This window comes from Crinia signifera, chromosome 3, assembly GCF_055691185.1.
Source record: "Crinia signifera chromosome 3, ASM5569118v1, whole genome shotgun sequence".
In the NCBI taxonomy this organism is placed as follows: Eukaryota; Metazoa; Chordata; class Amphibia; order Anura; family Myobatrachidae; genus Crinia; species Crinia signifera.
Genome location: NC_139219.1, coordinates 334,797,548 through 334,822,178, shown reverse-complemented (window position 1 = coordinate 334,822,178; position 24,631 = coordinate 334,797,548). Strand labels below are relative to the sequence as shown.

Genomic DNA, 24,631 nt, shown 5'->3' with positions numbered 1-24,631 from the left:
GTGCTCTTGATTCCCTTGGTGAGGAGATAACGGTGGACGAGGTCAAAAAGGCCATAGGCTCCTTGTCTATGAAAAAGGCCCCAGGTCCGGATGGGTTAACTTCCGAATTCTTTAAGTGTTTTTGTGACCTCTTGGCCCCTCGTCTTGTGGAAGTGTTTAATGAGTGCCTGGGTGAGGGCCTGCTCCCTCCTTCCATGAGATTGTCCGCCCTTATTTTGCTCTCCAAAGGGAGGGACCCGTCCCGTGTTGAGAACTGGCGCCCCATCGCCCTTCTCGATACGGATAGGAAGATTCTGGCAAAGGTGCTCTTTAACAGACTGATGGAAGTTTCCGAGTCTTTGCTTTCGCCTTCTCAGCACTGCACTGTGAAAGGCAGGAGCACTTTTAGTGCTGTCCTTGGCATCCGGGAGGCCGTGGAGCGGTGCAGGGCTGAGAAGTGGGGAAAGTACCTGCTGGCGTTGGATCAGGCAAAGGCTTTTGACAGGGTAAACCACGAATACCTGTGGGCTCTACTGGCTAGGTATGGCCTCCCAGTGAGGGTGGTAAATTGGCTGCGGGTAATCTACAGGCAAGCCGAGAGCTTCCCTCTTGTGAATGGTTGGGTAGGTCCGACCTTTTCAGTGAATTCGGGTGTTCGGCAGGGCTGCCCTCTAAGCCCCCTCCTGTATGTTTTTGCCATCGACCCCTTCATTAGAAGGCTGGAGGGTGGCATTGTGAGGGGAGTCCAGCTGAGCCCGGAGCATTCGCTGGAGGCAGTGGCCTACGCGGACGATGTCACCGTCATCCTGTCGGATCCATCGGAGGCGGATGCGGTGGTATCGGCCATCCAGGAATACTCGTTGGCGTCGGGTTCCCTGGTCAATCAGGACAAGAGTGAGGTTTTCTGGATGGGGGAGGAGGGCCAGGAATTTGACCTTCCGGATGGTCTCCCCCGGGCGAGCCAGGTGATCAAAGTTTTAGGCATCGAATTTGGCCCGGGCGATTACGCCACGCGAAATTGGGATTCCAGACTGGTAGAGGCCGGCCAGAAGGTAGAGCGCTGGAAGAGGTGGAAGCTGTCTTTCAGGGAAAGGGTGGACCTGATCAAGACTTACCTGATCCCTGTGTTCTTGTACGTCAGCTATGTGTGCCTTTTGCCAGAGTCGAGATGGGCGAAGATTTATGCTTTGTTTTTCCAGATGCTCTGGGGAAACAAACTGAATCTGATCAAGAGGACTGTCACCTACAGGTCGAGGAGGGAAGGAGGCCTGGGTATGGTCAACCCGGTGCTATTCTTTTTGATGACCTTTATTAAATTACATCTGTCAAGCCTCCAATTAGAGGCTCCTCCTCGATGGGTAGAAGGTTTCAGAGTCTGGGTGTCTCCTTTCCTCAACGCATGGTTAGAGGGAGGGTGTGTTAAAAGCCTGCGAGTCCGCCGTGGATACCTCCCGGCCTACGTGGCTCCTGTCTTGAAAGTGACAAGGCGGTTGGGCCTGGAAGCGGGAACAGTCAAAGGTTCTTCTAGAAGGGAGCTGGAGAAGAAGGTTTTGCAGTCCCACTTCCGGGAACAGCTGTCACTGAGGGACTGCCCGGGTAATTTGTCATCAGAGGGGCTGGCCCTTGTTAACTCCGGGAGGATCCCTCTGAAATATCAAGACATTGCCTGGCTCTCCTTCCACGGGAGACTTTACGTGAGGGGAAACCTGAAGCATAGAAATGCCGATGATCGTGGTTGTCCACGGGAGGAGTGTCTGGGGGAGGAGGAGACTATGGACCATTTCTTGCTCAGGTGTCCCTTCAATGTGGAGGTTTACAAGGGTGTTTCCAGGGCCTTGGGAATCCCGTGCCTTTCGGGGCTCAGTTACCCGGAGTGGGCCTATGGGGCGTTCAAGCGTCCGGGTCGGTTTGAGTTATCCACTTTGTTCTTAGTCAGCATAGTTGTTAGATATTTCACGTGGAATGCACGGTGTCAGGTATCCATTAGGCAGAAAGTCCTCCCCTGTGTGGTGGTGGTTACTGACATTTTGCACGAGGTGTGGAAATTGAGGGATCTGGAGAGACGCCGGATGGAGGCCGGGAGATGGGCCAGGCTGTGGCGCCATCTTCGGCCCCCTTGAGTGGGCGGCTGACTTACGGTAGTCTCTCTGGCTTGTGGCTTTGCTATCCTTTCACTCCCTTAGATGTGCATTACACAAAATATGCGGTTTTACATATACCTGTAGCACCAGATCATTTCCTCTTGCATGCAGTTGTAAATACCGCATGTAAATAAGTTTGTTGTGTTATGTGATATTGTATGATGCATTATGTTTCCAGCTGATGTATTGTGTATTGTTCATGTGAAAAGCCCGCTTTTCTTTTCTTTTAAATTCTAAGACCGTTGTAAGTGGACTTTATATGGTCTTTTCATGGACAATGTTTTTACTCAAGAAAGGGGGCTCATGTATAATCGCATGTACTTGTTTTTCTGTATGAAATGTTTATGCCTTTCTGTTGCAAGTTCTAAATAAAAAAATATGACCTGTATTAGGGGAGGGTGTGACGTCAGCACCAGGCCGGATATACCTGTATTAGGGGAGGGTGTGTGACGTCAGCACCAGGCCGGATATACCTGTATTAGGGGAGGGTGTGTGATGTCAGCATCAGGCCGGATATACCTGTATTATGGGAGGGTGTGTGACGTCAGCACCAGGCCGGATATACCTGTATTAGGGGAGGGTGTGTGACATCAGTACAGGGCCAGATATACCTGTATTAGGGGAGGGTGTGTGACGTCAGCACCAGGTCGGATATGCCTGTATTAGGGGAGGGTGTGTGACGTCAGCACCAGGCCGGATATGCCTGTATTAGGGGAGGGTGTGTGATGTCAGCACCAGGCTGGATATGCCTGTATTAGGGGAGGGTGTGTGATGTCAGCACCAGGCCGGATATGCCTGTATTAGGGGAGGGTGTGTGACGTCAGCACCAGGCCGGATATACCTGTATTAGGGGAGGGTGTGTGACGTGAGCATTATGTCGGACACGCCCAGCGTTATCCTGGACACTCCCAGCATTATGTCGGACACGCCCAGCGTTATCCTGGACACTCCCACCTTAGCTCAGACACGCCCAGCGTTATCCTGGACACTCCCACCTTAGCTCAGACACGCCCAGCGTTATCCTGGACACTCCCACCTTACCTCAGACACGCCCAGCGTTATCCTGAACACTCCCACCTTAGCTCAGACACGCCCAGCGTTATCCTGGACACTCCCACCTTAGCTCAGACACGCCCAGCGTTATCCTGGACACTCCCACCTTAGCTCAGACACGCCCAGCGTTATCCTGGACACTCCCACCTTAGCTCAGACACGCCCAGCGTTATCCTGGACACTCCCACCTTAGCTCAGACACGCCCAGCGTTATCCTGGACACTCCCACCTTAGCTCAGACACGCCCAGCGTTATCCTGGACACTCCCACCTTAGCTCAGACACGCCCAGCGTTATCCTGGGCACTCCCACCTTAGCTCAGACACGCCCAGCGTTATCCTGGACAATCCCACCTTAGCTCAGACACGCCCAGCGTTATCCTGGACAATCCAACCTTAGCTCAGACACGCCCAGCATTATCCTGGACAATCCAACCTTAGCTCAGACACGCCCAGCGTTATCCTGGACAATCCCACCTTAGCTCAGACACGCCCAGCGTTATCCTGGACAATCCAACCTTAGCTCAGACACGCCCAGCGTTATCCTGGACAATCCAACCTTAGCTCAGACACGCCCAGCGTTATCCTGGACACTCCCACCTTAGCTCAGACATGCCCAGCGTTATCCTGGACACTCCCACCTTAGCTCAGACACGCCCAGCGTTATCCTGGACACTCCCACCATTTTTCTAGGCACTCCCATGAAACATCCAGTTACCACCCCTAGACGCCTCCTTCCTGTCAATCACTTTGCGGACGGCGTGCGTTTACCAATAGCTGCAGGCGTTCATCGCAGTACGGCCTCGCACATGTGTACTAGGGACCGTGCGCATGCGCAGAGTATCGATCACTCGCAGCCCTGCTATCAGGTCTGAATTGGGCCCATAGTCAGCGGCACTGTACCTGGGAATAAGCCCAGGCACACAAATCGCCATACACACCCACAGACACAGCCAATGACAACACAGAACCTACCTTGTCGACGCCCTTTTTCTTGAAGGCCCCCTGTAGCACCTTGAAGTTGTTTATGTACTCGTGCTCCAGCTTGGCCTGGAATTTCACTCTCTTCAGCAGGATACTGCCGGGGAAAAGCATGTCCATAAACTGACAATACGCGGCCCCTGCGGAGAGACGGCAGCTCTGTCACTCACTGCTCTTATTGGGAAACCTCCTAAGCCTTCAGCTAGGAATCCGCCTGAAATCAGCAGCTGAAGACTCAGACATGCCCGGCAGGATTATACTGTATATGGCTAACTAATCCCCACCGATTTCAGGTGGAGTACCACCACTGACCACTAGAGGCCACTCGACATATGGAGAGAGGGAGCTGTGAATACACAGATTGGGACTGGGTGTGGGGTGGAGAGGTTGAGAAGCCGTCATTTTGACGAGCGTTTAATGCATTAAATACATGATGGCGGTTACCCAGAAGAGGGCGCTGTCTTGTGCAGGTGATATGAAAGGTGAGATTCCTAGAGGCGGGTTTCCAAATGCTTGACATCAGAGTGGGTGTGGCCTTTCCAGGGAGGAGCTGTTACATCAGCGCATTATCGCGCATCGTCAGAAAAAGCATCTGTGGCGGCAATTGTGGTATGATTATGAATCAGGCCCCTGGGGCAGTGTATGTAATATACCGCCATATACAGGGCCAGCGATCACAGTAACCCCGTATATACGGCAGTAGTGCCAATAACAAGCAAATAATTACAGCAAATGAACCTTTCTAACTTTAAGAATCAAAAATATACTTTGATCTCTGAAAAATAGGTCATGTGCGTTTCTTATTCACAATCAGACAGAACAGAGCGCACAAGCAGATCCTGCTGATTAAAATGATGTGCAGCATGGCTATGTTATGTGTGTGATTGTGGCTGGATCTGCATAGGAAATGCAATAAAACGATCATTTTAATCAGCAGAAGCTGCTTGTGTGTCCTATGGCATAATTATGGGAATAAGATGCAAAGGGGGGAAATGTTCAGAAATCAAAGTTTTGTAAGAGATAAAAGTATATTTTTAGATTTTTAAGGATGGAAATAAAGATGTTTATTTGTTGCACATGTGATGTAACCGTGTAATCAATAACAGATTTATATCATTGCTGAATACAACTCACCCCCAAAAAGCAGCTATACTTATGTCTGACTTCATGGAGCTGTTTTGAGCTGTTTTGTGTTGGACTTACTAACTTTGGGTTAGATGTATGAAGCAGTGATAAGGGAGGAGAAGTGATAAAGTTCCTGGTACTTTATCACCGGCCAATCAGATTCTGACAGATAAGTGACAGGCTGGGTTAAGAAAGGGACAGTCAGGAGCTGATTGGCCGGTGATAAAGTACCAGGTACTTTACCACTTCTCCCTTATCACGGCCCATTACATCGGCCAAGTTGTATGTTTAACATGGTGAAAACAACCGTATCTGACCTTTTATAGGCCGTGACCAAAAGATATTGATCTCCTTTAAATAACATAAGCGGTCAGGAAAATGTGAAACAACCCCAGATAAATATACATACATATTATAACCTGTAGGACAGAATACTTTATTAACACACATTCTCCCACCTCATGGTAAGACACCTGTCAAGTCTTGGTAGCAGCTGCTCTTGTATCTCTATCAGTTCAGTGCACTTATTGGTCAGCGTACAGCACACAGCGGACTGGGTAGGAGAAGCTGCTGTCCCATATACATTGTGCTGTGACTGCAGCCATATGTAGTGATAGAGCCGTTGTGAGCTGCTGGGTGTGACATTGGGGGGCTGGGGGCGGAGCATGGCGAGATTGGCGGGAGGGGTGTTCCAGTTCTTACCTGAGCACAGCTGCTCGATTTTGGTGTAGTTAAGTTGTAAGGCATCATTCACCCATGCCAGCATGTCGTGTCGACTCATGTTCTCAATTGTCACGGATGTAGAGTAAACATTAACTGCCATCCCCCAACTGCAACACAGAGACATCATCGTTACTGGCGGCATAATCATGTGGCGGACAGATGTCACCTGCTCATAGTAACAGACTAATACACAGAGACATCATCGTTACTGGCGGCATAATCATGTGGCGGACAGATGTCACCTGCTCACAGTAACAGACTAATACACAGAGACATCATCGTTACTGGCGGCATAATCATGTGGCGGACAGATGTCACCTGCTCATAGTAACAGACTAATACACAGAGACATCATCGTTACTGGCGGCATAATCATGTGGCGGACAGATGTCACCTGCTCATAGTAACAGACTAATACACAGAGACATCATCGTTACTGGCGGCATAATCATGTGGCGGACAGATGTCACCTGCTCATAGTAACAGACTAATACACAGAGACATCATCGTTACTGGCGGCATAATCATGTGGCGGACAGATGTCACCTGCTCATAGTAACAGACTAATACACAGAGACATCATCGTTACTGGCGGCATAATCATGTGGCGGACAGATGTCACCTGCTCATAGTAACAGACTAATACACAGAGACATCATCGTTACTGGCGGCATAATCATGTGGCGGACAGATGTCACCTGCTCATAGTAACAGACTAATACACAGAGACATCATCGTTACTGGCGGCATAATCATGTGGCGGACAGATGTCACCTGCTCATAGTAACAGACTAATACACAGAGACATCATCGTTACTGGCGGCATAATCATGTGGCGGACAGATGTCACCTGCTCATAGTAACAGACTAATACACAGAGACATCATCGTTACTGGCGGCATAATCATGTGGCGGACAGATGTCACCTGCTCATAGTAACAGACTAATACACAGAGACATCATCGTTACTGGCGGCATAATCATGTGGCGGACAGATGTCACCTGCTCATAGTAACAGACTAATACACAGAGACATCATCGTTACTGGCGGCATAATCATGTGGCGGACAGATGTCACCTGCTCATAGTAACAGACTAATACACAGAGACATCATCGTTACTGGCGGCATAATCATGTGGCGGACAGATGTCACCTGCTCATAGTAACAGACTAATACACAGAGACATCATCGTTACTGGCGGCATAATCATGTGGCGGACAGATGTCACCTGCTCATAGTAACAGACTAATACACAGAGACATCATCGTTACTGGCGGCATAATCATGTGGCGGACAGATGTCACCTGCTCATAGTAACAGACTAATACACAGAGACATCATCGTTACTGGCGGCATAATCATGTGGCGGACAGATGTCACCTGCTCATAGTAACAGACTAATACACAGAGACATCATCGTTACTGGCGGCATAATCATGTGGCGGACAGATGTCACCTGCTCATAGTAACAGACTAATACACAGAGACATCATCGTTACTGGCGGCATAATCATGTGGCGGACAGATGTCACCTGCTCATATTAACAGACTAATACACAGAGACATCATCGTTACTGGCGGCATAATCATGTGGCGGACAGATGTCACCTGCTCATAGTAACAGACTAATACACAGAGACATCATCGTTACTGGCGGCATAATCATGTGGCGGACAGATGTCACCTGCTCATAGTAACAGACTAATACACAGAGACATCATCGTTACTGGCGGCATAATCATGTGGCGGACAGATGTCACCTGCTCACAGTAACAGACTAATACACAGAGACATCATCGTTACTGGCGGCATAATCATGTGGCGGACAGATGTCACCTGCTCATAGTAACAGACTAATACACAGAGACATCATCGTTACTGGCGGCATAATCATGTGGCGGACAGATGTCACCTGCTCATAGTAACAGACTAATACACAGAGACATCATCGTTACTGGCGGCATAATCATGTGGCGGACAGATGTCACCTGCTCATAGTAACAGACTAATACACAGAGACATCATCGTTACTGGCGGCATAATCATGTGGCGGACAGATGTCACCTGCTCATAGTAACAGACTAATACACAGAGACATCATCGTTACTGGCGGCATAATCATGTGGCGGACAGATGTCACCTGCTCATAGTAACAGACTAATACACAGAGACATCATCGTTACTGGCGGCATCATCATGTGGCGGACAGATGGTCAGCAGGACAGACACCTGCTCATAGTAACAGACTCACACACAGAGACATCATCGTTACTGGCGGCATAATCATGTGGCGGACAGACGGTCACCTGCTCATAGTAACAGACTAATACACAGATTAGACGTGGGATAATGCCAACCGCCACAGTACAGCGCCGAACATCTCTACGTCACCAGATGAGGTACCAGTCACCCATCACACAGTACAGCACCGACCATCTCTGCGTCACCAGCTGAGGTACCAGTCACCCATCACACAGTACAGCACCGACCATCTCTGCGTCACCAGCTGAGGTACCAGTCACCCATCACACAGTACAGCACCGACCATCTCTGCGTCACCAGCTGAGGTACCAGTCACCCATCACACAGTACAGCACCGACCATCTCTGTTTTACCAGCTGAGGTACCAGTCACCCATCACACAGTACAGCACCGAACATCTCTGCGTCACCAGCTGAGGTACCAGTCACCCATCATACAGTACAACACCGACCATCTCTGCGTCACCAGCTGAGGTACCAGTCACCCATCACACAGTACAGCACCGACCATCTCTACGTCACCAGCTGAGGTACCAGTCACCCATCATACAGTACAGCACCGACCATCTCTGCGTCACCAGCTGAGGTACCAGTCACCCATCACACAGTACAGCACCGACCATCTCTGCGTCACCAGCTGAGGTACCAGTCACCCATCACACAGTACAGCACCGACCATCTCTACGTCACCAGCTGAGGTACCAGTCACCCATCATACAGTACAGCACCGACCATCTCTGCGTCACCAGCTGAGGTACCAGTCACCCATCACACAGTACAGCACCGACCATCTCTACGTCACCAGCTGAGGTACCAGTCACCCATCATACAGTACAGCACCGACCATCTCTGCGTCACCAGCTGAGGTACCAGTCACCCATCACACAGTACAGCACCGACCATCTCTACGTCACCAGCTGAGGTACCAGTCATCCATCATACAGTACAGCACCGACCATCTCTGCGTCACCAGCTGAGGTACCAGTCACCCATCACACAGTACAGCGCCGAACATCTCTGCATCACCAGTCACCCATCACACAGTACTGCACCGACCATCTCTACGTCACCAGAAGAGGTACCAGTCACCCATCACACAGTACAGCGCCGACCATCTCTGCGTCACCAGCTGAGGTACCAGTCACCCATCACACAGTATAGCACCGACCATCTCTGCGTCACCAGCTGAGGTACCAGTCACCCATCACACAGTACAGCACCGACCATCTCTGCGTCACCAGCTGAGGTACCAGTCACCCATCACACAGTACAGCACCGACCATCTCTGTTTTACCAGCTGAGGTACCAGTCACCCATCACACAGTACAGCACCGAACATCTCTGCGTCACCAGCTGAGGTACCAGTCACCCATCACACAGTACAGCACCGACCACCTCTGCGTCACCAGCTGAGGTACCAGTCACCCATCACACAGTACAGCACCGACCATCTCTGCGTCACCAGCTGAGGTACCAGTCACCCATCACACAGTACAGCACCGACCATCTCTGCGTCACCAGCTGAGGTACCAGTCACCCATCACACAGTACAGCACCGACCATCTCTGTTTTACCAGCTGAGGTACCAGTCACCCATCACACAGTACAGCACCGAACATCTCTGCGTCACCAGCTGAGGTACCAGTCACCCATCATACAGTACAGCACCGACCATCTCTGCGTCACCAGCTGAGGTACCAGTCACCCATCACACAGTACAGCACCGACCATCTCTACGTCACCAGCTGAGGTACCAGTCACCCATCATACAGTACAGCACCGACCATCTCTGCGTCACCAGCTGAGGTACCAGTCACCCATCACACAGTACAGCACCGACCATCTCTGCGTCACCAGCTGAGGTACCAGTCACCCATCACACAGTACAGCACCGACCATCTCTACGTCACCAGCTGAGGTACCAGTCACCCATCATACAGTACAGCACCGACCATCTCTGCGTCACCAGCTGAGGTACCAGTCACCCATCACACAGTACAGCACCGACCATCTCTACGTCACCAGCTGAGGTACCAGTCACCCATCATACAGTACAGCACCGACCATCTCTGCGTCACCAGCTGAGGTACCAGTCACCCATCACACAGTACAGCACCGACCATCTCTACGTCACCAGCTGAGGTACCAGTCACCCATCATACAGTACAGCACCGACCATCTCTGCGTCACCAGCTGAGGTACCAGTCACCCATCACACAGTACAGCGCCGAACATCTCTGCATCACCAGTCACCCATCACACAGTACTGCACCGACCATCTCTACGTCACCAGAAGAGGTACCAGTCACCCATCACACAGTACAGCGCCGACCATCTCTGCGTCACCAGCTGAGGTACCAGTCACCCATCACACAGTATAGCACCGACCATCTCTGCGTCACCAGCTGAGGTACCAGTCACCCATCACACAGTACAGCACCGACCATCTCTGCGTCACCAAATGAGGTACCAGTCTCCCATCACACAGTACAGCACCGACCATCTCTGCATCACCAAATGAGGTACCAGTCTCCCATCACACAGTACAGCACCGACCATCTCTGTTTTACCAGCTGAGGTACCAGTCACCAATCACACAGTACAGCACCGACCATCTCAGCATCACCAGCTGAGATACCAGTCACCCATAACACAGTACAGCACCGACCATCTCTGCGTCACCAGCTGAGGTACCAGTCACCCATCACACAGTACAGCACCGACCATCTCTGCGTCACCAACTGAGGTACCAGTCACCCATCACACAGTACTGCAACGACCATCTCTACGTCACCAGCTGAGGTACCAATCACCCATCACACAGTACAGCACCGACCATCTCTGCATCACCAAATGAGGTACCAGTCACCCATCACACAGTACAGTGCCGACCATCTCTGCGTCACCAAATGAGGTACCAGTCACCCATCACACAGTACAGCACCGACCATCTCTGTGTCACCAGCTGAGGTACCAGTCACCCATCACACAGTACAGTGCCGACCATCTCTACGTCACCAGCTGAGGTACCAGTCACCCATCACACAGTACAGCGCCGACCATCTCTACGTCACCAGCTGAGGTACCAGTCACCCGCCAATACACAGTACAGCACCGACCATCTCTGCGTCACCAGCTGAGGTACCAGTCACCCATCGAACAGTACAGCACCGACCATCTCTATGTCACCAGCTGAGGTACCAATAACCCATCACACAGTGCAGCACTGACCATCTCTGCGTCACCAGCTGAGGTACCAGTCACCCATGACACAGTACAGTGCCGACCATCTCTGCGTCACCAAATGAGGTACCAGTCTCCAATCACACAGTACAGCACCGACCATCTCTGCATCACCAGCTGAGGTACCAGTCACCCATCACACAGTACAGCACCGACCATCTCTACGTCACCAGCTGAGGTACCAATCACCCATCACACAGTACAGCACTGACCATCTCTGCGTCACCAGCAGAGGTACCAGTCACCCATCACACAGTACAGCACCGACCATCTCTGTTTTACCAGCTGAGGTACCAGTCACCCATCATACAGTACAGCACCGACCATCTCTGCGTCACCAGCTGAGGTACCAGTCACCCGCCAATACACAGTACAGCACCGACCATCTCTGCGTCACCAGCTGAGGTACCAGTCACCCATGACACAGTACAGTGCCGACCATCTCTGCGTCACCAAATGAGGTACCAGTCTCCAATCACACAGTACAGCACCGACCATCTCTGCGTCACCAGCTGAGGTACCAGTCACCCATCACACAGTACAGCACCGACCATCTCTGCGTCACCAACTGAGGTACCAGTCACCCATCACACAGTACTGCAACGACCATCTCTACGTCACCAGCTGAGGTACCAATCACCCATCACACAGTACAGCACCGACCATCTCTGCATCACCAAATGAGGTACCAGTCACCCATCACACAGTACAGTGCCGACCATCTCTGCGTCACCAAATGAGGTACCAGTCACCCATCACACAGTACAGCACCGACCATCTCTGTGTCACCAGCTGAGGTACCAGTCACCCATCACACAGTACAGTGCCGACCATCTCTACGTCACCAGCTGAGGTACCAGTCACCCATCACACAGTACAGCGCCGACCATCTCTACGTCACCAGCTGAGGTACCAGTCACCCGCCAATACACAGTACAGCACCGACCATCTCTGCGTCACCAGCTGAGGTACCAATAACCCATCACACAGTGCAGCACTGACCATCTCTGCGTCACCAGCTGAGGTACCAGTCACCCATGACACAGTACAGTGCCGACCATCTCTGCGTCACCAAATGAGGTACCAGTCTCCAATCACACAGTACAGCACCGACCATCTCTGCATCACCAGCTGAGGTACCAGTCACCCATCACACAGTACAGCACCGACCATCTCTACGTCACCAGCTGAGGTACCAATCACCCATCACACAGTACAGCACTGACCATCTCTGCGTCACCAGCAGAGGTACCAGTCACCCATCACACAGTACAGCACCGACCATCTCTGTTTTACCAGCTGAGGTACCAGTCACCCATCATACAGTACAGCACCGACCATCTCTGCGTCACCAGCTGAGGTACCAGTCACCCGCCAATACACAGTACAGCACCGACCATCTCTGCGTCACCAGCTGAGGTACCAGTCACCCATCACACAGTACAGCACCGACCATCTCTGCGTCACCAAATGAGGTACCAGTCACCCGCCACCACACAGTACAGCACCGACCATCTCTACGTCACCAGCTGAGGTACCAGTCACCCATCACACAGTACAGCACCGACCATCTCTGCATCACCAGCTGAGATACCAGTCACCCATCACACAGTACAGCACCGACCATCTCTGCGTCACCAGCCGAGGTACCAGTCACCCATCACACAGTACAGCACCGACCATCTCTGCGTCACCAGCTGAGGTACCAGTCACCCGCCAATACACAGTACAGCACCGACCATCTCTGCGTCACCAGCTGAGGTACCAGTCACCCATCACACAGTACAGCACCGACCATCTCTGCGTCACCAGCTGAGGTACCAGTCACCCATCACACAGTACAGCACCGACCATCTCTGCGTCACCAAATGAGGTACCAGTCACCCATCACACAGTACAGAGCCGAACATCTCTGCGTCACCAGCTGAGGTACCAGTCACCCATCACACAGTACAGCGCCGAACATCTCTGCGTCACAGCTGTGGTACCAGTCACCCATCACACAGTACAGCACCGACCAGCTCTGCGTCACCAAATGAGGTACCAGTCACCCATCACACAGTACAGCACCGACCATCTCTGCATCACCAGTCACCCATCACACAGTACAGCACCAACCATCTCTGCGTCACCAGCTGAGGTACCAGTCTCCCATCACACAGTACAGCACCGACCATCTCTGCGTCACCAGCCGAGGTACCAGTCACCCATCACACAGTACAGCACCGACCATCTCTGCATCACCAGCTGAGGTACCAGTCACCCATCACACAGTACAGCACCGACCATCTCTGCGTCACCAGCTGAGGTACCAGTCTCCCATCACACAGTACAGCACCGACCATCTCTGTTTTACCAGCTGAGGTACCAGTCACCCATCATACAGTACAGCACCGACCATCTCTGCGTCACCAGCTGAGGTACCAGTCACCCGCCAATACACAGTACAGAACCGACCATCTCTGCGTCACCAGCTGAGGTACCAGTCTCCCATCACACAGTACAGCACCGACCAGCTCTGTTTTACCAGCTGAGGTACCAGTCACCCATCACACAGTACAGTGCCGACCATCTCTGCGTCACCAAATGAGGTACCAGTCACCCATCACACAGTACAGCACCGACCATCTCTGCGTCACCAGCTGAGGTACCAGTCTCCCATCACACAGTACAGCACCGACCATCTCTGTTTTACCAGCTGAGGTACCAGTCACCCATCACACAGTACAGTGCCGACCATCTCTGCGTCACCAAATGAGGTACCAGTCACCCATCACACAGTACAGCACCGACCATCTCTGCGTCACCAGCTAAGGTACCAGTCTCCCATCACACAGTACAGCACCGACCATCTCTGTTTTACCAGCTGAGGTACCAGTCACCCATCATACAGTACAGCACCGACCATCTCTGCGTCACCAGCTGAGGTACCAGTCACCCGCCAATACACAGTAAAGCACCGACCATCTCTGCGTCACCAGCTGAGGTACCAGTCTCCCATCACACAGTACAGCACCGACCATCTCTGTTTTACCAGCTGAGGTACCAGTCACCCATCACACAGTACAGTGCCGACCATCTCTGCGTCACCAGCTGAGGTACCAGTCACCCGCCAATACACAGTACAGCACCGACCATCTCTGCGTCATTAGCTGAGGTACCAGTCTCCCATCACACAGTACAGCACCAACCATCTCTGTTTTACCAGCTGAGGTACCAGTCACCCATCATACAGTACAGCACCGACCATCTCTGCGTCACCAGCTGAGGTACCAGTCACCCGCCAATACACAGTACAGCACCGACCATCTCTGCGTCACCAGCTGAGGTACCAGTCACCCGCCAATACACAGTACAGCACCGACCATCTCTGCGTCACCAGCTGAGGTACCAGTCTCCCATCACACAGTACAGCGCTGACCAACTCTGCGTCACCAGCTGAGGTACCAGTTACCCGCCATCACACAGTACAGCACCGACCAACTCTGCATCACCAAATGAGGTACCAGTCACCCATCACACAGTACAGCACCGACCATCTCTGCGTCACCAAATGAGGTACCAGTCACCCGCCACCACACAGTACAGCACCGACCATCTCTGCATCACCAGTCACCCATCACACAGTACAGCACCGACCATCTCTGCGTCACCAGCTGAGGTACCAGTCACCCATCACACAGTACATCATCTTTGCGTCACCAAATGAGGTACCAGTCACCCATCACACAGTACAGCACCGACCATCTCTGCGTCACCAGCTGAGATACCAGTCACCCATCACACAGTACAGCACCGACCATCTCTGCGTCACCAGCTGAGGTACCAGTCACCCATCACACAGTACAGCACTGACCATCTCTGCGTCACCAGCTGAGGTACCAGTCACCCATCACACAGTACAGCACCGACCATCTCTACGTCACCAGCTGAGGTACCAGTCACCCATCACACAGTACAGCACCGACCATCTCTGCATCACCAGCTGATGTACCAGTCACCCATCACACAGTACAGCACCGACCATCTCTACGTCACCAGCTGATGTACCAGTCACCCATCACACAGTACAGCACTGAAAATCTCTGCATCACCAGCTGAGGTACCAGGCACCCATCACACAGTACAGTGCCGACCATCTCTGTTTTACCAGCTGAGGTACCAGTCACCCATCATACAGTACAGCACCGCCCATCTCTACGTCACCAGCTGAGGTACCAGTCACCCATCATACAGTACAGCACCGCCCATCTCTACGTCACCAGCTGAGGTACCAGTCACCCATCATACAGTACAGCACCGCCCATCTCTACGTCACCAGCTGAGGTACCAGTCTCCCATCACACAGTACAGTGCCGACCATCTCTGTTTTACCAGCTGAGGTACCAGTCACCCATCATACAGTACAGCACCGCCCATCTCTACGTCACCAGCTGAGGTACCAGTCACCCATCATACAGTACAGCACCGCCCATCTCTACGTCACCAGCTGAGGTACCAGTCACCCATCATACAGTACAGCACCGCCCATCTCTACGTCACCAGCTGAGGTACCAGGCACCCATTACACAGTACAGTGCCGACCATCTCTGTTTTACCAGCTGAGGTACCAGTCACCCATCATACAGTACAGCACCGCCCATCTCTACGTCACCAGCTGAGGTACCAGTCACCCATCATACAGTACAGCACCGCCCATCTCTACGTCACCAGCTGAGGTACCAGTCACCCATCACACAGTACAGCACCAACCATCTCTGCGTCACCAGCTGAGGTACCAGTCACCCATCACACAGTACAGCACCGACCACAACATATACCCCGCAGAGTCCACAAGGACACCCAAATGTAGATCCTGGATTCACCTGGAAAGTGCTGGGAGAGAAATATCTTTATGGTGAGAAACTTATTATACCAGACCTGTAACAAGATGGCCGGAGGGTCCTCACGGGATCCGTATTTATACCAGACCTGGAGGAGGGTCCTCACGGGATCGGTATTTATACCAGACCTGGAGGAGGGTCCTCAGGGGATTGGTATTTATACCAGACCTGGAGGAGGGTCCTTACGGGATCGGTATTTATACCAGACCTGGAGGAGGGTCCTCAGGGGATTGGTATTTATACCAGACCTGGAGGAGGGTCCTCACGGGATCGGTATTTATACCAGACATGTAAGAGGGTCCTCAGGGGATCGGTATTTATACCAGACCTGGAGGAGGGTCCTCACGGGATCTGTATTTATACCAGACCTGGAGGAGGGTCCTCACGGGATCCGTATTTATACCAGACCTGGAGGAGGGTCCTCACGGGATCGGTATTTATACCAGACCTGGAGGAGGGTCCTCAGGGGATCGGTATTTATACCAGACCTGGAGGAGGGTCCTGATGGGATCGGTATTTATACCAGGCCTGGAGGAGGGTCCTCACGGGATCGGTATTTATACCAGACCTGGAGGAGGGTCCTCACGGGATCGGTATTTATACCAGACCTGGAGAAGGGTCCTCACGGGATCGGTATTTATACCAGACCTGGAGGAGGGTCCTCACGGGATCGGTATTTATACCAGACCTGGAGAAGGGGCCTCACGGGATCGGTATTTATACCAGACCTGGAGGAGGGTCCTCACGGGATCGGTAAGCGAGAAGCCGGTACACACGGCCGCCACTAAGGCTGCAATGCAATTATCAGCTAATCCCCAAGTTGAGCACTAAAACAAACCCCCAGAATAAAGGGGTCAACACCCTCCAGAGTGAACCCCCGAGGCGGTGGGCACCCAGCCTAATATTAGATGAAACTATTGTGCAATGTTGTGGAACTACAAGTTTCAGCAAGCCTGCACTGCATGCAGGGACTTGGAGAATAGGGTGACCACCCCAGGACCGGGGGTCTGGGTCATTATGGTGTAGGTATCAAGTCCCAGACACAGACATACCCCTGAATCATATAAAACATAGCCACTGGCTGGCATCACACACTGGGGCACGGGCACTGATGATGGTGGCGTCGCTGCTCGCACCTGCCACCACACACAATTTGCTGCTGCGTGGCTCTGTCTGCTGTCCCTCCACCACTACTCCCAGCACGCGCCGCGGCAGCTGGTGGAGGTGGGACAGAGTGGGATGTCACGGCGAGCGTCACGTGGGGGTGCGCCGCGGCTGGCCATGACTTAAGTAGCTGCGCCTGCTGACATCATTGCCAGGGCAGCGGGGGGCAGCCACGGTGACTCTGAGTTTTGTATGCGCTGAATTTGGGCGAAAAGTATGTAAAGACCGTCCGTCGCCAAAACCGGGACTTCACGCGTCCCGGGATGGGTTTCGCCGGGACGCGGGATTGTAGGAGTCAAAATTGGGACAGTCCTGGGCAAACTGGGATGGTTGGTCACCCTATTGGAGAACCACAAGTCCCAGCATGCGGGGCAATAAAGGGCCCGCTGGGTCTTGTAGTTCTACAACACAGACACACAGCCAATAAGGAGTGGCCTCTGGTGGGCGGGACTAACCGCTGGTATGCGGGAGGATCCGTGAATGTAAACAACCATTCGGGCTCCTGTCGCAGGCGAGCTGCCAGGCGGAGAAGGCAGCGTCTGATCCAGCAGGGGAGTATAATTCCCCTCAGCAGGTACTCGTTGGGACTCTGCCAGGGAAGCCATAGGTAATGTATGTGTGATTGCGTGTAGTATGTAATAAAGTGCATTATTTCACTATTTGTAATGCTGTGGAACTACAAGACCCAGAGGGCCCTTTATTGCACCACATGCTGGGACTTGTAATTCCACAACATTGCACAATAGTTTAATCTAATATTAACCATTTATCAGCCCGGTGCCCACCACCCCAGGGGCATCGGGGACAGCGCCAGGCTTCAGCCTGGGCAGGGGTCACTCTGGAGGGGGGAACCTCTTTATTGGTGGGGTCCCCACTCCTCCAGGGTCTCTGCCTGGGCTGACCAGCCACAGGGGTGAATGTTTTGGCCGGGGTGTCACCTGGCTGGGGCATTACCCTGTTGGCTGTTTGGGCCCGGTGCTGGTTGCCAAAATATGAGGGACACCTGCTAATTTTGTCCCCTGTATTTTGGGAACCAGGACTAGCCCATGAGCCTGGTGCTGGTTTAAGAAATCCTGGTGATCAACTATGTTTTTGTCCCCTGAATTTGAGCCCGGGGCTGGTTATGCTCAGGAGGGGGGACCCCATGCCAATTATTTTACACAAAACACACACAAAGCATTAATTTGCACATTTTCATGACTAAAAAAATAGCACCACATCGCACCACATCACATCGCACCACACCACATCGCACCACATCACACCACATCGCAATACATCGCACCACACCACATCGCACCACACCACATCGCACCACATCACACCACATCGCACCACACCACATCGCAATACATCGCACCACATTGCATTTTTCAGCTGCAAATTCGTGTCCCATTAAATAGTCAATCTTTTAAAAAATTACGATTTTGAAGAAGTGCGTCACGGTGCGATTCCAGAACAATAGTAACAATCAGTCTCCGATCTGGGTACAAAAACTATCCGTGATATAAGACACCTGCGCCCATACCTGTGGCAGAGACACACCGGTGCCAGGCATCTCCGGCCCTGTCACACCAGGCGGATCAGGGCACATCTGATGGGCTGCACACCTGCGCCCATACCTGTGGCAGAGACACACCGGTGCCAGGCATCTCCGGCCCTGTCACACCAGGCGGATCAGGGCACATCTGATGGGCTGCACACCTGCGCCCATACCTGTGGCAGAGACACACCGGTGCCAGGCATCTCCGGCCCTGTCACACCAGGCGAATGAGGGCACATCTGATGGGCTGCACACCTGCGCCCATACCTGTGGCAGAGACACACCGGTGCCAGGCATCTCCGGCCCTGTCACACCAGGCGGATCAGGGCACATCTGATGGGCTGCAGACCTGCGCCCATACCTGTGGCAGAGACACACCGGTGCCAGGCATCTCCGGCCCTGTCACAACAGGCGGATCAGGGCACATCTGATGGGCTGCAGACCTGCGCCCATACCTGTGGCAGAGACACACCGGTGCCAGGCATCTCCGGCCCTGTCACACCAGGCGGATCAGGGCACATCTGATGGGCTGCACACCTGTGCCCATACCTGTGGCAGAGACACACCGGTGCCAGGCATCTCCGGCCCTGTCACACCAGGCGGATCAGGGCACATCTGATGGGCTGCACACCTGCGCCCATACCTGTGGCAGAGACACACTGGTGCCAGGCATCTCCGGCCCTGTCACACCAGGCGGATCAGGGCTCATCTGATGGGCTGCACACCTGCGCCCATACCTGTGGCAGAGACACACCGGTGCCAGGCATCTCCGGCCCTGTCACACCAGGCGGATCAGGGCACATCTGATGGGCTGCACACCTGCGCCCATACCTGTGGCAGAGACACACCGGTGCCAGGCATCTCCGGCCCTGTCACACCAGGCGGATCAGGGCACATCTGATGGGCTGCACACCTGCGCCCATACCTGTGGCAGAGACACACCGGTGCCAGGCATCTCCGGCCCTGTCACACTAGGCGGATCAGGGCACATCTGATGGGCTGCACACCTGCGCCCATACCTGTGGCAGAGACACACCGGTGCCAGGCATCTCCGGCCCTGTCACACCAGGCGGATCAGGGCACATCTGATGGGCTGCACACCTGCGCCCATACCTGTGGCAGAGACACACCGGTGCCAGGCATCTCCGGCCCTGTCACACCAGGCGGATCAGGGCACATCTGATGGGCTGCACACCTGCGCCCATACCTGTGGCAGAGACACACCGGTGCCAGGCATCTCCGGCCCTGTCACACCAGGCGAATCAGGGCACATCTGATGGGCTGCACACCTGCGCCCATACCTGTGGCAGAGACACACCGGTGCCAGGCATCTCCGGCCCTGTCACACCAGGCGGATCAGGGCACATCTGATGGGCTGCACACCTGCGCCCATACCTGTGGCAGAGACACACCGGTGCCAGGCATCTCCGGCCCTGTCACACCAGGCGGATCAGGGCACATCTGATGGGCTGCACACCTGCGCCCATACCTGTGGCAGAGACACACCGGTGCCAGGCATCTCCGGCCCTGTCACACCAGGCGGATCAGGGCACATCTGATGGGCTGCACACCTGCGCCCATACCTGTGGCAGAGACACACCGGTGCCAGGCATCTCCGGCCCTGTCACACCAGGCGGATCAGGGCACATCTGATGGGCTGCACACCTGCGCCCATACCTGTGGCACAGACACACCGGTGCCAGGCATCTCCGGCCCTGTCACACCAGGCGGATCAGGGCACATCTGGATTTGTGCACCTAATCACATAATGGAGGCTCATGTAGGTTACCACGGATCTATGTCTGAGCCCTGCACATAATCTTCTGCCCATCTTCTGGCATTACCCAGGCCAGACTGGCACCCAGCCCTGGTGCACTAAAGCTCTGCAGGATAATAGCAGCTGTGTCATCACATTAATCTCATCTGGTGCAGGATGCTGGCAGCACATGGATGTAAGGGGCACAGATGTGTGACACGTTACCGTACGGGCCGCACACTGATGTACAGGACACATATGTGTGACACGTTACCGTACGGGCCGCACACTGATGTACAGGACACATATGTGTGACACGTTACCGTACGGGCCGCACACCGATGTACAGGACACATATGTGTGACACGTTACCGTACGGGCCGCACACTGATGTACAGGACACATATGTGTGACAAGTTACCGTACGGGCCACACACCGATGTACAGGACACATATGTGTGACACGTTACCGTACGGGCCACACACCGATGTCCAGGACACTTATGTGTTGCACGTTAATGTACGGGCCGCACACTGATGTACAGGACACACATGTGTTGCACGTTACTGTACGGGCCGCACACTGATGTACAGGACACACATGTGTTGCACGTTACTGTACGGGCCGCACACCGATGTACAGGACACTTATGTGTTGCACGTTACTGTACGGGCCGCACACTGATGTACAGGACACATATGTGTGACACGTTACTGTACGGGCCGCACACTGATGTACAGGACACATATGTGACACGTTACTGTACGGGCCGCACACTGATGTACAGGACACTTATGTGTTGCACGTTACTGTACGGGCCGCACACTGATGTACAGGACACATATGTGTGACACGTTACTGTACGGGCCGCACACTGCTGTACAGGACACATATCTGTGACACGTTACTGTACGGGCCGCACACCGATGTACAGGACACATATGTGTGACACGTTACCGTACGGGCCGCACACTGCTGTACAGGACACTTATGTGTAACACATTACTGTACGGGCCGCACACTGATGTACAGGACACATATGTGACACGTTACTGTACGGGCCGCACACTGATGTACAGGACATATGTGACACGTTACTGTTCGGGCCGCACACTGATGTACAGGACACATATGTGACACGTTACTGTACGAGCCGCACACTGATGTACAGGACACATGTGACACGTTACTGTACGGGCCGCAAACTGATGTCCAGGACACATATGTGACACGTTACTGTACGGGCCGCACACTGATGTACAGGACACATATGTGTAACACGTTACTGTACGGTCCGCACACTGATGTACAGGACACATGTGTAACACGTTACTGTACGGGCCGCACACCGATGTACAGGACACTTATGTGTAACACATTACTGTACGGGCCGCACACTGATGTACAGGACACATATGTGACACGTTACTGTACGGGCCGCACACTGATGTACAGGACATATGTGACACGTTACTGTTCGGGCCGCACATTGATGTACAGGACACATATGTGACACGTTACTGTACGAGCCGCACACTGACGTACAGGACACATGTGACACGTTACTGTACGGGCCGCAAACTGATGTCCAGGACACATATGTGACACGTTACTGTACGGGCCGCACACTGATGTACAGGACACATATGTGTTGCACGTTACTGTACGGGCCGCACACCGATGTACAGGACACATATGTGACACGTTACTGTACGGGCCGCACACTGATGTACAGGACACATATGTGACACGTTACTGTACGGGCCGCACACTGATGTACAGGACACATATGTGTAACACATTACTGTACGAGCCGCACACTGATGTACAGGACACATATGTGACATGTTACTGTACGGGCCGCACGCTGATGTACAGGACACATATGTGACACGTTACTGTACGGGCCGCACACTGATGTACAGGACACATATGTGACACGTTACTGTACGGGCCGCACACTGATGTACAGGACACATATGTGTAACACATTACTGTACGAGCCGCACACTGATGTACAGGACACATATGTGACACGTTACTGTACGGGCCGCACACTGATGTACAGGACACATATGTGTTGCACGTTACTGTACGGGCCGCACACCGATGTACAGGACACTTATGTGTGACACGTTACTGTACGGGCCGCACACTGATGTACAGGACACTTATGTGTTACACGTTACTGTACGGGCCGCACACCGATGTACAGGACACTTATGTGTTACACGTTACTGTACGGGCCGCACACCGATGTACAGGACACTTATGTGTTACACGTTACTGTACGGGCCGCACACCGATGTACAGGACACATATATGTGACACGTTACTGTACGGGCCGCACACTGATGTACAGGACACATATATGTGACACGTTACTGTACGAGTCGCACACTGATGTACAGGACACATATATGTGACACGTTACTGTACGGGCCGCACACTGATGTACAGGACACTTATGTGTGACACGTTACTGTACGGGCCGCACACTGATGTACAGGACACTTATGTGTGACACGTTACTGTACGGGCCACACACTGATGTACAAGACACATATATGTGACACTTTACTGTACGGGTCGCACACTGATGTACAGGACACATATATATGACACGTTACTGTACGGGTCGCACACTGATGTACAGGACACATATATGTGACACGTTACTGTACGGGTCGCACACTGATGTACAGGACACATATATGTGACACGTTACTGTACGGGTCGCACACTGATGTACAGGACACATATATGTGACACTTTACTGTACGGGTCGCACACTGATGTACAGGACACATATATGTGACACGTTACTGTACGGGTCGCACACTGATGTACAGGACACATATGTGTAACACGTTACTGTACGGGCCGCACACTGATGTACAGGACACTTATGTGTTACACGTTACTGTACGGGCCGCACACTGATGTACAGGACACTTATGTGTAACACGTTACTGTACAAGCCGCACAATGATGTACAGGACACATATGTGTAACACGTTACTGTACGGGCCGCACACTGATGTACAGGACACATATGTGACACGTTACTGTACGGGTCGCACACTGATGTACAGGACACTTATTTGTGACACGTTACTGTACGGGCCGCACACTGATGTACAGGACACATATGTGACACGCTACTGTACGGGCCGCACACTGATGTACAGGACACTTATGTGTAACACGTTACTGTACGGGCCGCACACTGATGTACAGGACACATATGTGACACGCTACTGTACTGGCTGCGCACTGATGTACAGGACACATATGTGACACGTTACTGTACGGGCCGCACACTGATGTACAGGACACATATGTGACACGTTACTGTACGGGCCGCACACTGATGTACAGGACACATATATGTGACACGTTACTGTACAAGTCGCACACTGATGTACAGGACACATATATGTGACACGTTACTGTACGGGTCGCACACTGATGTACAGGACACATATATGTGACACTTTACTGTACGGGTCGCACACTGATGTACAGGACACATATATGTGACACGTTACTGTACGGGTCGCACACTGATGTACAGGACACATATGTGTAACACGTTACTGTACGGGCCGCACACTGATGTACAGGACACTTATGTGTTACACGTTACTGTACGGGCCGCACACTGATGTACAGGACACTTATGTGTAACACGTTACTGTACAAGCCGCACAATGATGTACAGGACACATATGTGTAACACGTTACTGTACGGGCCGCACACTGATGTACAGGACAC

At 52.8% G+C, this 24,631-nt stretch overlaps 1 protein-coding gene across 2 annotated transcripts in view; it reads right to left on the bottom strand.

Moving 5' to 3' along the window:
• The window catches only part of MAPRE3 (microtubule associated protein RP/EB family member 3), a 126,782-nt gene that overhangs the window by 36,489 nt on the left and 65,662 nt on the right, over nucleotides 1-24,631 (bottom strand). For both annotated transcript variants that reach the window (XM_083178933.1, XM_083178934.1), the window contains exons 3-4: nucleotides 5,980-6,107; nucleotides 4,147-4,292 (exon numbers count right to left, since the gene is read on the bottom strand). In XM_083178933.1, coding sequence (XP_083035059.1) covers nucleotides 4,147-4,292; nucleotides 5,980-6,107 — 274 coding nt within the window. The remainder of the gene's footprint in view (nucleotides 1-4,146; nucleotides 4,293-5,979; nucleotides 6,108-24,631) is intronic.